The 16,024-nt window shown below is 36.4% G+C and overlaps 1 protein-coding gene across 16 annotated transcripts in view; it reads left to right on the top strand.

Annotated features, from left to right (window-relative positions):
- MCTP1 (multiple C2 and transmembrane domain containing 1) overlaps positions 1–16,024 on the top strand; it is a 357,505-nt gene that overhangs the window by 125,713 nt on the left and 215,768 nt on the right. For 11 of the 16 annotated variants that reach the window (XR_016392454.1, XM_089908374.1, XM_089908376.1 and 8 more), the window contains 3 exons: positions 2,035–2,094; positions 12,593–12,763; positions 15,465–15,595. Coding sequence is in view for 15 of the 16 variants with exons in the window: in XM_089908374.1 (XP_089764500.1) it covers positions 2,035–2,094; positions 12,593–12,763; positions 15,465–15,595 (362 nt within the window). In the remaining variant the exon portion in view is untranslated. The remainder of the gene's footprint in view (positions 1–2,034; positions 2,095–12,592; positions 12,764–15,464; positions 15,596–16,024) is intronic. The other 5 variants (XM_089908371.1, XM_089908379.1, XM_089908377.1 and 2 more) reach the window with 1 other exon arrangement.

Raw genomic sequence — 16,024 nt, 5'->3', positions numbered from 1 at the left:
CTTCAGTGGATCCAAATGTGACTGGTATTTTTGTTTCTCAAATTTTAACAGAGAAATGTAAGTTCTAAATCTTGATAATTAAAATCTCCCCTCCCCGCCGCCAATTCATCAATCTCATTTTGCTCTTTGCATACTAATCACATAATTAGATCATTGCCCTCGGTGTTCATCTGAGGAAGAATGGTGAGTATGGAGTTGGTGCAATTTCAGTATTAGATCACCTTAGACCACCTAAACTTTAAATGAAGTAACAATATTTTTAAATGCTAAATGGTTGTCTTAATTGTTGTAACTGTCAAGTCTAGAGCCAAGACTTTCACATTGATTTAACACATTTTGCAATTGAGAAACATTGAGAAAAAACTCAATGTTAGCTAAATAATTTGTGTTATTGGCTCTGGGGAAATTATTTGTGTAAGGAGCTTTGAGAAATAATTTCTTTCAAATGATACTTTAAAATTTATCCACATTTTGCTAAGCATGCTGCTTAATTAAAAGAGAACTGGGAATCAAGGTAAGAAGAGAATTGGCAGTAGAATAGGAAAAGCTGCATCTTTTCCTAAAGCTAGAATAAGGTTTCTTTGAGTTAAACAGTAGCATAGCATCAAAAAAATTGCAATCATTCCATCTAAGGTTTGTGCCCTCACGTCCAAATGTAAGTGTAGTTTTTTAGAATTTTCTTTTCAGAAACTGATACAACAGTGTGCTAAGTGTGGCAGATGAGAACCATACCTGTAAGGGTAAATGAATTATAACTCTGTAGTGATGGTAAAATCGTGTCTTAAACTCAAGACTTTTTCCCGATGACCCTGACATTAGTATGCTACCTGACCGAACTGTATACAAGTAACTTAGGAAAATGTAACTAGTTTCATTAAGAAACAGATTTCATGTAAAAAGCACAGGTAGATTGCATAGATGATCTCTGATATAATTCTAGCTAAACTTAAATTACTCAAATTGCTGCACACCCTAAAGTACTTTAGTTCGTTATTATTTTCTGATATGATCTTTGGAAGGATCACTTTGAAAGAAATGTATATCCTTAAGCAAATGAAATTCCATGTGACTAACAGTCAATCAAATATTTATTGAGCACCTACTATGCATAATTAAGTATCATGCGAGGTGCTGGACCACTACCATCTTAGTTGCTAACACAAAATCATGGAATAATCAAATAAATTACAAAACGGCTTCCTCTACATCACAGTGTCAAAGGCTGATGCTTTCTCATAACTGTCATCAGTTTCCCATAATATTACCATAACTGACGCCCAGAAACAGGATGCAAAACATGAAAGTTTAAAGGATGCGTGTAATTTAAATGTTCTCTTTAAAAGTGAGTAACTGTGCTTTTGATTTGCTAAAGTTTCACTTTATAAAAGTCTGAGGATTAAGTAATAAAATGTCCAGTATGAATCCATTGCTTTGTTTCCAACTAAATAGCCACCTTTTCTTAGTATTCGTTTATTTTTAACATTATTTTGGGGGAGCTTCAGTTAACTAAGGAATTTATATCTTATATATTAAATGTTATATCATAAAACTAGGAAGTTTTTAGTAAGGAATTAAGCCAAATTTGACTAGGTATATGTTTATAAATAAGATTTCTGTTATCATTCTTTAAAAATGCTCTGAAGGTCTGTGGTATTAAATTTTTTTGTTAAAAGGAACGGATATTATCTGGTTTATTTCAGAATCTTAAAATATGTTTAAGCAGTTCTACTTTTTAAAATAAAATGTTAGACTAAGATATATTAATCAACAGCTAATAAAGAGGTAAGTATATTCTTTTAAAATTACAGAAATAATCCTCTCTAAATTTTACTACCATTGTATCAGATATGAATAAGACAAACTTTAACTGAAATAAAAAAACTGTATTCAAAAAAAGAAAAAACTTAGTTTATAAACATCCAAAGTGTCTTTAGCATATATGATTTTAGGGTTTTCACTTGTCTTAATTTTGCTGAGCCAATCAAGTATTCTCAAAACACCTCAAAATTTAGCTAAATATTTGTTTATTTTTAGGAACTCTCAGAAAACGAAGTGGTTGGATCTTATTTCTCTGTGAAGTCTTTCTTTTGGAGGGTAATGTCTAAATCCTTTATATTTAATGTTCCTGACTTTTGGTTCTGAATAGTTATTTAGAGAGTTAAATGTGAATTAAGAAATTCCCTTTTTAAAATAGGTTCTCAGAGAGATGTATTCATTTGTCTTCTTTATTAAAACTTATTCTAAGTCATTTAGGTGACTCACTCTTCATTTGTAAAAACTAAGAACTTCATATATTTAACATATTGCTTTGAAATCTGTTCCTTGTGGGCCCAAATTTATCCCAGATTCTTAACAATTAGAGGCCCACACATCTTTCAGGAATACGATGGCACTGTCTAGAGGGTCCATAAAGTTTCTTTTTCCCTTCTTGTAAAATCTGTTCCATCTATCTGGGAAAAATTTACTTCTATTACGGTGATCTTGTACCATATACATACTAGATAGTATTTTTGCTTTGGAAAAAAAATCGTATGAATTAGAAAACAGCAAGTCTCCTTTTGCTTTGAATAAAAAAGAAAATTCCACAGAGAACTTGTTTTCAGTGCCATTGCAATTTAATGTTATTTACGCTTTCATGACTTAAACATAATGAGTTCTGTCATCCTTTTCCTCTGCTTTAACTCTGCATTGTGCGAGGCGTGATTTATGCCTTTTTGCTAATAATTTATGCATTTTTACTAATGCACTCACTGCTTTGCCTTCAAAAGTTTCCCTCTTTCTTTGAATGTTCACACTTGGCACGTGATTACCTAGCAATAGATACTGCAATGAAAATGCTACACTCATAGAACTTTGCCATTTTTTTTTTTTTTTTTGCGGTACGCATGCCTCATCACTGTTGTGGCCTCTCCCGTTGCGGAGCACAGGCTCCAGACGCGCAGGCTCAGCGGCCATGGCTCACGGGCCCAGCCGCTCCGCGGCATGTGGGATCCTCCCGGACTGGGGTGCGAACCCGTGTCCCCTGCATCGACAGGCGGTCTCTCAACCGCTGCGCCACCAGGGAAGCCCTGCCATTTTCTTTTCTTGGCTCTTAAACTGCTCATGACTGAAAACTACGTTTCTCCTTTGAGAATTTTAAGATTTGTTGCAGTGTCTCATAAGCCGACTGGCAGGTACTAGATTAAGTCGTGCATCGACTTGACCAGTGAGCAAGTAAACCCACATCTCTTTATCTTCTGCCTCCTCCACACACATTTTTTTTTTTTTTGCAGTCTTGTATTTGTGTGAGCTCACTTTAGTTATTATAGCCTCTTCATTTCCTTTCAGTCTACTGATGGCTGCCTTCACTGATGTTATTCTGTATCGTTGGTAAAATAATATTTCCTCTTATATGTTCATGCATTATCCATGAACACACAGAGTGACTACTTTCGAATTGTCCCATTACTTTAAATGGAAAATGGCTTTTGGGAAAATTTTTTTCTCTGTTTTCTTAAGACCCACAATTACTGTGAATTCATATGCCAACCAAGCAGAATTCAGGGGTGTTCTGTGTTGTGTTTGTTCTGCATGCAGCAAATATGCAGCATGATCATTTTGAAGACTTGCCACCAGGACCAACTCCATAAACACTACTTTTCAAGGGTTTTCTTTTCAAAAGATTTTTTTCAGCATCTTCTTTTCACTTTCTACTCCCAAATTAGTCTTCCACTTATCAGTACTTCCCATTTGGTTGTATCCATCCTTAAATATTCTTTATTAACCTTTCTCAATCTGTTAAACTGTCTTATTTTATTTATTTATTTTTGTTTGTTTGTTTGTTTTGCGGTACACGGGCCTCTCACTGTTATAGCCTCTCCCGTTGCCGAGCACAGGCTCCGGACGCGCAGGCTCAGCGGCCATGGCTCACGGGCCTAGCCGCTCCGTGGCATGTGAGATCTTCCCAGACTGGGGCACGAACCCGTGTCCCCTGCATCGGCAGGCAGACTCTCGACCACTGCGCCACCAGGGAAGCCCAACTGTCTTATCTTAGAATATCAAATATGCACATTTAAAAGATAGCTTTTTTTGTATCTGAAGTGCAGTGGTCTATTGTCTTTCTTCTGAGCATATATTGAGTGACAAACAAATGGAGTCATAAAAGCAGAACCTTTTGGGGTCATTTATTTTACCAATGAGGAAACTAAGGCCCAGAGAAGTGATGCCATTGCCCTGGAGTACCTAAATGGTATGATCAGGGCCAATGTTTCTCTTTCTGAATGTCACAGAAATAAATGTTTTGGTGAAGACTTAAAGCACTCGAGTTCCTTTTGGGGTTGATGAATAGAGATGCGATATATAAGTAGAGCTGCCCCTTAGTTAGTCTTCATTGACAGCCTTTCAAATTCTTATTGTGTTATGTGACCCTCTCCTCCGCAGCTCCTTAAGCCACCAATGAGTAGACATGTTTCAGGGCTGTGATGTTGCTGTATTTTAGGTTCCATTTTACAAAATCAGAAAATCAGTGACCAAGTCTGCTTTAGATCAGTGTGATCTTTCATATTCACAGTCAAAGGTCACTCTGATAACCAGCCTCATTGACCTTTGCCCCAGCAATGTTTGTATTCTGATGAACTTTTAGAGGAGATGTATATGAAAAGAGGTTTCCCATAACATTTTCAGATATGCAGAAAACCTAACAGCTCAGATAAAATCTTACATGAAGAGAGTATGTGTGCTTCGTGAATTAAACAGGATGCGATTTGAAAGAAAAATTTAACAGCTTATTTTTAAGGATCAATACATGTGTCCAGGAGACAGTACCTGAGTTACACTGAGTGAAACTAAACCTGTTGAGAACTTGCTCAACGAATGTCAGTGCTACTTGCTGTATCTTAATTTTCTTGAGAGCAGAATAATGGAAAGAAAAATGATAAAGGGATATTCTAATTTTTCCAAAAGCATGCCATTTATAATTTATCAAAATATGGTATCTTAGGACACAAAACATTAAGCAGTGGTTATGGCAATTATCGTGTTTCTCATGAGAGTAATAAAAATATGTGAAGCCAATTGGATTACTCTAAGTCAGAATTTCATTAAAGACTTTTAACTTCCCATTAAAGGATGGTAATTCAGTGCAGTTCTTTCAAATATTTAGTACATTTAAGTTCCTTCTCAGTTATCTCCATTGACTAGACATTTAGATTCTGATGACTGAGAGCTAATTGAACAATCCATCTTATGAGAGCATTGTAGTGAATTAAAGAGAGATTTTAATATTGTTTAAATGGAGAAGGCTGGGCTATGCCAGGATACCTCATACAAAAAAGTGGAGAATGGATCGTAATATGAAATGGGTGAAAAGGAGTGCATAGAATAGAGAACAATCCAGAGTTATGTGAGAGCACTACCTTGTGGTAGGATCAGACAGAAGTATGGTTAAAGGACCAAGGAGAAGAGATATTGCCTTTGTAAAACAAGAATGTGATCCTTTGCAGAAGTGCTTACATTCTGAACAACTCAAATGTATATGACATACACCCAAGAAAAGTTCAGGTATTATTTCTATCAATAGGTGTGAAAGTAAGACCCTCAGGAAAAAAAATTAACTTTTAATTTAAAGTCTCAAAAAATGTCTCTGTAAGTCAAACACAGGACTCATTATTTCTTTACCATACCATTGGTAGAAACCTATAGATTACTTCAGCAAACCAACAGGGTTACAAGTTATGTGGTGCTTTTCTATTAGTATTTATTTTGAGCAAATATAGTAAAAGCTTAAGATCATTTGTTTGGCCAGTTAAGTTTAGAGAGGGTAGTTAGAACATCTGAAGTAAACATAAATACCTTCCTGACAATGTAAATTGTATCAAGAAGCAGTAGAAATAGGAAAGAAGGTTTAAAGATAAAAACCTGGAGAATTTCTCTAAGGATTATAGTGCCAGTGAATCATCTTCTAAGAAAAAAAGGGATCGAAGCTTTATTATTAGATGAGACACTTCAAACTAGGCTGGACAAAGCACTGGGAGGGTTTTCTGTAAAGGCAATCCTGCTTTGAGCGGATGGATGGACTGTAGAACAAATCTACTTGTTGGACTTATCATCCAGGTGCAATTCACTGGAATAAACTCAGCAGGAAAAGGGAAAGATAGAACATGCCTGTGCCTGGGATTGAGCTAATAATTGCTCCACGCTCCAAGCTTTCCAGCACAAAACAGTCATTCCAGGCTGTCATTATCTCTTCTTTGTAGTGTCTGTGGATCATTTGATTAAATAAAAGCATGTGCACCTCTGTGCTGAAGATAGAGGAAAGGGCTGCCTCCACACACAGCCATTGTAAAGACACAAGCAATGTCTTTCACTCCAGTTTCATAGTGTCTAGGTCTCATTTAGAAGGATTAGGTTGTACACAGGTTTAAAAAAAAACAAAAAAACAAGATAACAAAAGCCAAGGATTATTTGCACACAACAGGGAGAAGATTGGTATGACTGAATGTTCCTTTAGCCACCGTTAAGTCTAAACAGACTTTTTTGGTTTTGTTCTCTGTTTTAATCAGGATCTAGAATAATAGGAATTTACCATTAGTGATCCAGTTTTTAAGGAATGCAATTAGTAAACTTTATTAACGAGAACTGGAACATAGAAGTGTTCTTAATTTGTATGAAAGATTCTACAACTTCACCACCTTTTTAATGAGACTACAGTTATAGAGTACAGTTAACTCTCATATGTTTTGCTTAACAATATATGCTAGAGTTACTACCACTCGAAAACTTTTTCTTCCTTTAAGCCCTTGATTAGCCTTTCTTAGTAACCTATACCCAGGGATATATTTCATCTAAACATAAGTCAGAGTATTTCAACAAATCCTGTACAAATTAAACGCATTTTGGGGGTTGAACTTCACAGGCTCTGTCCACAAATTGAGATGTAGTGGGGAAAATCGTCAGTTATCAGCAATTCCAGATTCAAATCTCAGACTTGCCAATCTCTAGCCATTTGGTGTTAAGTAGGATATTTATCTTCTCTGTGCCTCAGTTTCTGTACCATAAAAACACTTGTCATGAAAAACACTGGATTATGAAAACTCCAGCACATAATACCTGCTCAATACATGTTTACTTCTTTGTGTGATCTAACCCATCTTTCAGACTGGCTTAATTCAGTCCTCCTTGTTGATATTAGTAAAGCTGATGATTCTCATCATAATTCTGTTGTTTGGAAACTTTGTCTAGCTGCTCTAGAAGTCATTTAATACAGAATTTTAGCTCCACCATGATAATTTCCTTCCATTGTTTCCTGTTCATCTGTATCTTTTTTATCCATCTCTTGCTGCTCTTGGTCTTAATAGTGAAGGGAACTTAGGCTTATTTTTTTAGTAGCAAAGGCAACAAAGATAAGTATTGTGTGGGGCAAAACTTCTCTGTTACTTTAGAAATATCTCTTTAAAAGTTACAAAAGATTCACATGTGGGATGCAGTTAACATGATTATAGTTATTGCCTGTCCATGCAACATTTATTCTTCTGGAGCCTTATCACTTTTTTGACATTGGAAACAGTCTCCAGAAATTTTGGAGCAACAGACTTGAGAAAGTGATTCTTTCCATGATTTCTCTTGCTCTGTTTCTTTTCTCTGCTACACCTACTAATAAAACCCTGAAACCACTCAGACCGGATCCATCACCATATAATCTCTGTACTTTATTTTCTTGACCACTGCAGCATTATGTTACTAAAGAAGGAGCTGGAAACTATCGTGGCATTGGCATTTGTTAGGAGACATTTTCTGACAGTGACTTGAGAAGCAAATACATATTTTTTTCAAATAATATTTTTTAAAGAGTGATGCTAAACTGATTGACATGAGGTGTTGATAGTTGCCCAGAGATTTCCCATACGGCTCTGATCATTCATTTCCATCCAGACATGCGGCAGGACTGCTTTTCCTGTCCTGGGCTTCTGCAGAGATTCAGAATGCTCATTACCAAAATGCACAAGTAAGTTCAACCAGTTTGTTTATGTTTTCTGAGCTTACATGAGCTGTGAACTCTCATGGCTGACTTACTCTCCTGAAAACCATTCCGTATCCTAACGTCTTTTATGTATATGAAAAGGGATTGAAGTCTTGAATTCGTTTGCAAAGGATAATGTGCATAAACTAATATTCTGTTTAAAATGCCAGCTCACTAATTCTAAAATCTTACTAAAGATACATGTCTGTGACTAATTACCTGAGACTTTGAAATTTGTATTATTACCTGATATCTTGATATTCTTTATTAAATCTGAACTTGGACGAATATTCCTTATGAGAGTGGATCTCAAACTTCAGTGTGCATGAGAACCACATGGGGCACATGTTGGAGAAACACGTGCAGCTCTGCCCACAAGAACTGAATCATATCCTGGAGGATCAGGCCTGGCGATTTCAACAAATTGCCCGTTAAAACTGGGGAATTACTGCTTTAAAAGTTCAAAGAGTACTTCTTCCTTTTTGGAGTTGGCTCTTTGCTTCAAAGCTGGGTTGCTTTTCCTTTTTATTCTTCCCTTCTTTTTTCTTTCCCTCCTATTTCAACAAGGACATAGTTGAAAACATTACCTTAGATGACTAAGTACCAGCTGTAATATGTTAATTTTATTGAGGGATTTCTTGGATGTATTTAACACTCCTTGCCCTTTAGGTACTCAATAAGTAACTTTTGGTTGACCGATTATCAATTATTCAGTTAATTATTTAGATACATCCTATTAGAAAAATCATTAACAAAGGAAATAATAAACCACATAATTTTTCAACGGCCTCCTATTTCTCTCTTTAAATGTTCCAAATATCCAGACCAATGTGCTTTTCTCATCAGTAAATTAGGAAGCAGAACTAAAGAAGGACTTTAATTAGCATATATAGTACCCATGCCAGAGAGTGGATGATGTCTACGATTATAGTAATTAATACTAGTTATTAGAACATAGGAGAAGACCAGTGTGCATGTACCTTAGAACTTTCAAAGAAGGGGTGGGGGGTGGTGGTCTCACACTTGAGTGCGCATCAGAACCCCCTCCCAGGAGGGCTGGTTAAACCAGAGCAGTGGGCCCTGCATCCAGAGCTGATGATTCCGTTGGTCTGGGATGGGGCTAAAGAATCTGAATTTCTAACAAGTTCCTGAGTGACACTGATGCCACTGCTCTGTGGACCATACTTGGAGAACTTTGCTATACAGAGGAAGGAAACTTTAACCATAACAGCAAGTTACTCAGAAGCTATGTTGGGGAGCATTAACGCTAGTGCTTTTCAGTTTGTTTGTTTTAGTTGTGGAATTCTACTTGTTCCCCAATGAGTTCCCCAAAACTTTGATTTAAAAACTAAGTTTAGTATTAGCTATCTTAAGTGGATTAAATCTTCTCTGTTTGTGGAATATACTGTTTTTCCATTCAGACCCCCACCACCCCCCCCCGACCACCCCCTCACACAGAGCAGTGCTCTTAGTACATGGGGGCCTGGTGTACTGTCTGGAACCGTAGATAAGAAAACTGAGGCCCAGAGAGGGAGCAATGTGCCCAAGTCACATAGTCAGAAATTGCTAGAAAGATGCAAGTAGACATTTATGCTAAGCCCTTGTCTTTTCTCCTGTTGATAGCCTAAGTTTTATATCTTCCCCCTTTACCTTATAATTTTATTTCAAGTTCCTATTCTTCACACTCAAACTAAATATTTATCTGTTTCATGACTATGTAGCTGGTCAAGTCACAGCTGAATTAAGAAGTCTCTTTTTAGAAGAGTACCATTTTAACAAAAATAAATTGAAAAAAAATCACTTTAAAAAATGATATTTGGTTAGTATGTTTTTAGAACCCAACCTTTGTTTTCCTTTTAGCCTTTTATACAGGTCACCTTAAATTCCACAATCACTAGCCCTGTTTTTGTTAAGAAATATTCTCCCCTCCTCCACCCCCCACCCCTTAGCTTCCCAAGTCGTTTTGGGAATGTTCTTCCAGGTTATAGAAAAGCATTTGGTCACAACTAGTGGCACTAGGTAAAGCCTCCATTAAGTTCATTCTGTTTCTGTGAAAGCATGAAGGATTCCATGGAAAGCATTCCTTCTCATCTTAAAAGTAAAATTCTTGTTCTCCTGTGAAAAATGGGAGGAGGAGAGAGCAAGTAAGTGTTTCAGACATGGTACCATTCAAGAACCTAACAGCATTGCTAACCGAAGTTGCTGTGTAACCTAGATTGTACCCAACTGTTATTTGATGAGTGCAGTGTATGACTTGTGCTGCTAGAGTGTGTAGGAAATGTCATTAAGTATATCCATCTGCAAGCTGGAATGTTGTAAGTATGAATACATGTGCTCGTATGACAGAGAAGTGGAAGGTGATGCCATGTATTAGCCACATAGGAAAACATAGACCGAATGTCATTTCAAATATAAGCAACTCACCTAACTGAAGAGTACCCTTTAGCAACATTGTACTTAAATCATGACTACTTTGAAACCTCGGGGAGAGTCTCTGCCCTAAAGACCAATATTGGAAGAAGCTCGGAATAAAGGTCAGAAATACTGGGGTTCTGGTCCCATATCCACCATTTATTAGCCCAGCCACTTGGAGTCTCAAATTCCTCATCGGTAAAATGGAAGTAGCAGGACTTGCCTTCCTACTTCATAGGGTTTTAGTGGAAACCAAATTATGTAATGTATATATAGGCACTTTCAAAGTCTGAAGCTCTATATAAATGGGTAGTTTTTAACTCCTTAGTCTTTGCTAAGATAATTATTTCTTCTTACTTGCCAAAAATTTGTTTTCCTTCTTTGCCACTCACCCTTAACAAAAGTTTCAGATGCATAGTTGAGAACCTGATTCTCTAGAGTCTGCTGTTGTAGTCTCAAGAGCAGCAGTAGTCAGATAGATAGATAGGCACTGAAATCGATTGCTGCATTATATAAAATAAGTAGCATGAAATCTTAGAACCAAAAAAAACCTTGAAAATTATTTGGTGCCATGAATTCTAAACAATTATTTTAATCTGAGAAATCCTTGGTTCAAACAAAATCAATGTGGAAACCCAATGTATTGATATAAAACAGATGGGAGCAGAGGGGCTTCACTGAAGTGGGGTATGGAGTCCTGTGGAAGTTACAGGTGCTGCATGTAACCTTGGCTTCTCTTCAGAACACAGGTGACACTGCTCTTGGGCTCACAGAGGCGAGGGATGTGTAGGCAAAGTCCTGCATTGATATTAATAAGGCAGAGCCACCAAGAAGTGGTGTTTAAAATTTGCTGATCACCAAGGCAGGGAAATATGCAATGTGATTTAGAAAGATTTCCATGGACATGTTCAAATATTAAAAGTGTTATCTTTTGAAGGATATAGTTTTCATTTTCCTAATAAACATCCTGAAACGCATGACTTTTGATGATAAATAAAAAATGGCTATGCCATTATTACGGTATGGGGAAAAAGTAAGAATTCAAAATGGGAGGGGGAGTTATACAAAATAGACTATCACTTTAGTGTGGAAGGAATTAGGCCAAAAGTAGAGCTAATCCATAATTTAGAAGTGGAGTACTCTGAGGTTGAGAGAAACATTGAATTTCTTCATGAAATCACTATAAGTGAAGAAAACGTGCTTGACAACGTAAAAAAAAACCCAGCAATTTTTATAATACTCCTTGGTTCTGGATCCAGATTGAAAAGATCTTTAACATTTTAGCTACTTTCTCTGGCTTGTTTTATATGCTATTTAGTTCAAGAGATTATATGGCATTTTTAGACTTGCTGATTTTTAAAAATTCTGAGTTTGTTCACTGGCTTGAGTACTGTGACTTAGAATTGAGCAATTAAAAGTTATTAAAGAAAATGTTCAAATACTAGAGAACTAAATCCAGAAACATACCTGCCAATATAAATCACATATGTAATTTTAAAAATTTGTGATGCAAGTTTCAGGCATAAGCAAGCTATCTCGGGAGGGCATATTGACTTTTCTCTGTTCTGTGGTACCTTAAGTAGTTTTTTAGAGAGCTGAAACTCAGTTATCTCTTATTGTGGCAATAAAGAAGTTTTTTAATTGTCTGAATAGAACTTAAAACTAATCTTAGAACTAAAAACTGCCTGTAAACTTCACTTGTAACACGAAAAAAATTTTCAAAAACTGTTACTGACAAATGCTAGATGTGTTTATTATGATTTTTCATAATAAAAACTTTGAAGCAGCAAAAAAACTGTTACTAATTAAAAATTACATATCACAGTGCGGATGAGGCCTTTTACATTTATATTTATTTTTACATATTTAGACAGGCATATTTGACACATGCAAATATTCTGTGATATTCTTAAAATATCTACATGTAATTTTAAGAGTTGAAAAAGTGGACTTTATTTTGAGCACACACCTCTCTTGCACAACAACTTTAAATTTATGAGATAATAATTTCATATTTATCAATAATTGTGTAATAAATAACTAATAATCTATTAATTGTATTTTTAAAAATTGTAACTGCCTATTTTTTATTTTTGAAAAACTATAACAGAGGAAAGGGTAATGCCAAATGTGGTATTTTGGTTTAAAACACAGTAATCTAATTCTGTTTTCCTTTGCCACAAGTTTCAGACCCAAAGTTTACGTCTGTCAGACGTACACAGAAAACCACATCTTTGGAGAGGAATAGTCAGCATCACATTGATTGAGGGGCGAGACCTCAAGGCGATGGATTCAAATGGGTTGAGTGACCCCTATGTGAAGTTCCGGCTTGGGCATCAGAAGTACAAGAGCAAGGTGACCTATCTCTTTTGTGTTCCCATCAGTGCTTGGAAGGCAGTGGTTGGTTAATAGCCATGCTCTGAGACGTGAAAACACTAGACACTTTTTTAATGCTTTACAGAACTACTTTTCAACATCATGTCAGGCAACAGTGCTAACAATTGTATTGCATTTCTTACTTTATGTACTATGTGACCTTTGGTAAACTATTTCTCTATGTCTCAGTTTCTTCACCTATCACATGGAATAATACTAGGAACTATCTCTTTAAAAAAAAAAAAAAAAAAAAAAGCCGGAGCAAACCTAAGTCAATGCCTGGCACATAAAACGCTCAAAGAATGTTGGCTACTATTATTACTGCATCTAGTACTAGTACAAGTACTACAAATAGCACTATTTGACATGTATGAAAAATCTTTGTGCATTACTCTGAACCATTTTTTCAAACTGAGTTGCACCAATGCAGATTGCAAGGTTTTAAAAATTTACTTAGAAAACAGAGGGCCAAGGTCCTGCTGCCACTACAGCAGTGTGCCATGGCACAAGTTACTTTGCCTCTCCATACCCCCATTTCCCCATCTGTGAGAATGAGAATTAAAATAATGCCTGCCTAATAAAGTTACTGAGAAGATTGAATACTATATGTCATGCATGTAAAGGGCTTAGAATATTGCTTTGCCCATAATAAATACTCAATAAACGGTAGTAGCGGAAGGAAGAGGAAGAGTAGCAGCAGTAGTAAGTATATTATGTAATAACACTTGTATTATTAGTAATAACATATTATATTAAATATTCATATCACTATCATACTATTAACAGAAATAATAATAACTAGTAAAGGTCATAGTAGTCATGGTTATATAGTGATAGTTACATTTATCTGTGTTGCATCCAAATACAGCCTCTTTTTTTTTTTTTTTTTTTTGTGGTACGCGGGCCTCTCACTGTTGTGGCCGCTCCCATTGCGGAGCACAGGCTCCGGACGCGCAGGCCCAGTGGCCATGGCTCACGGGCCCAGCCGCTCCGTGGCATGTGGGATCCTCCCGGACCGGGGCACGAACCTGTGTCCCCTGCATCGGCAGGCAGACTCTCAACCACTGCGCCACCAGGGAAGCCCAAATACAGCCTCTTTAATGGTCAGCTTGTATAGCTGGTGTTCATTGACAGCTTGGGACAACTGATTACACCCATCTTGTATTAGAAATATCACAGAGGTGATTTCTTAGCAGGCTGATTGGTTACCTTCTTAAGTGCCCACATCGAAGGGGAAGGCATCACTTCTGACCTATAGGAAATCATATAGGGAAGAGAATCCTAAAAAAGAAAACTGAAAGCTTAAGTTCTTTTTTTGGCCAAATAAGTAAGACGGACCACTCCCCAAAATAATGAAGGAGTTCAGCTGAACCCAATTATGAGACATTTGAATTGTCATACCATCCATCCGGTGCTGTCTTTTTTCTTCTGCCATGGGTTTAATAATAACATTTTAAAGAAACTACTGATCCCCAAAATAGGTACCTGTGACCACTTCTATCTTGTCTTTTATCAATTAACATTATTTCCATGTTCTGGTAGGCTTAAAACATTACTTATTTTTATAGTTCTGCTCTTTAGGTATGAAATATGAAACCCAGCTATGGACATGTGTCTCTCTTTGCTCTTTCTTTCCATGATCTATTGCTGATTAATTTCAGATTATGAACTTTAAAAATTGTGATTCATTTGCGTTACCTTTGCACATAACATACTTCATTGCTTTCAAAGTCTTTACATCTGAAGATCTGTCTCTCATACATTAAAAAGAGAAAAGGCCGCTACAGGCCCTCCTGCTAAAAAGAAAGAGTAGGGAAACAAATATGAATGTGGTCTAACTCAATGGTGAATGGAATTTTAAAACACATCAGTATGAGTCACTTGATTCATTGATTCCACCAGGTGTCTTATCTGAATACTTGAAGTTACAAAATTGCACGTCAGATAAGATATCTTTCTTATATATGCAACGTGGAGATGATACACACACATATTCATATTAATTCACAAACATTTTTGGCATAGTGCTTTGGGGAAAGAGATCTGAAGCTCTAATAAAAGACTTGAGTTAGAGTCTAGCTACTAAATCCTAGTCACTGTAGGTGGGTCACTTAAACCTCAGGTCTCAGTTTCTCCATGTATAAAATTGGGATGATACATCAGTGCTATAATTTTAAGGTAAAAATTTGCCTGACCACCCCAAAATTACTTTTTTTTTCCTCTTTCTCCCACAGAACTTCATTGTCCGTTTTCTTCATTATTCAGCTCGCAATTCTTATGTGTGTGGGAAGTGAGGGAAAAAAACTCTGGGAATCCTCATCTTCCTTTATTATAAGATGACAGACTACGAGTTATATCTGTGTATTAACTGGTTATGTAAAATAAATGCTAGTATCTGAGTAAGCTATTCCACTTACAGACTCTTTGCCTTTTCTATGTAGTTCATATCTGTTATCTGTTACTCAAAATAATGAGAGGGTGCCTGTTGGTTTTCAGGACACATTCTTTTGGGTCCTCTCATACAACATGTAGTAAAGATGCTGAGATCTAATGACTTATTTCCGTCATTTCTAGAAGCTCACATGCTTTTCTAGATAGTACATAAAGTTTGATTTATATCTCAAGTTAAATTTTTTAAGACTGATATTGAGGAGATAGTAATGACTTTTCGGTTTTCCAGATTATGCCAAAAACTTTGAATCCTCAGTGGAGAGAACAATTTGATTTTCATCTCTATGAAGAAAGAGGCGGAATCATTGATATCACTGCATGGGACAAAGACGCTGGGAAAAGGGATGACTTTATTGGCAGGTTTGTGCAATTTGGTATTTTTGGATCACCCTAGACAGGATGAGCTTTGTTGTAAGTCTGGTATTATAATTGATCTTTACTGTTTTGAAGCAAGGGATCTTATCATGGTAAGGCAATGCTTGGGTGAACTGAAAAATAGATTTGAAGACTGACCAGTAGGTGGCAGTTTTGACCACTTGATGGACAGGCTATCTGAATTTGATATCCAGAAATTTTCTCCAGATGTCAGGAACATTGTGCATAAAAGTTACGGGAGTTGAGAAAGAGGAATCTCATTTGATATAAGATACTTAAAAGGAACAAAGAACATATTCAAAGTCTGCAAAGCGATCTGAGATAATATTACTTTTCATAAAGCATATTGTGACCGCAAAATGCATTGTTTCATACAACTCCCTGCAAGGTAGAGAATCTTGATAATCTCCTAGG

The sequence above is a fragment of the Delphinapterus leucas genome, chromosome 3, assembly GCF_059928025.1.
Source record: "Delphinapterus leucas isolate spDelLeu-1000000601 "Yukka" chromosome 3, BTC_Dleu_Yukka2, whole genome shotgun sequence".
In the NCBI taxonomy this organism is placed as follows: Eukaryota; Metazoa; Chordata; class Mammalia; order Artiodactyla; family Monodontidae; genus Delphinapterus; species Delphinapterus leucas.
The sequence above is the reverse complement of the archived record's forward strand: the minus strand, read 5'-3'. Positions and strand labels throughout refer to the sequence as shown.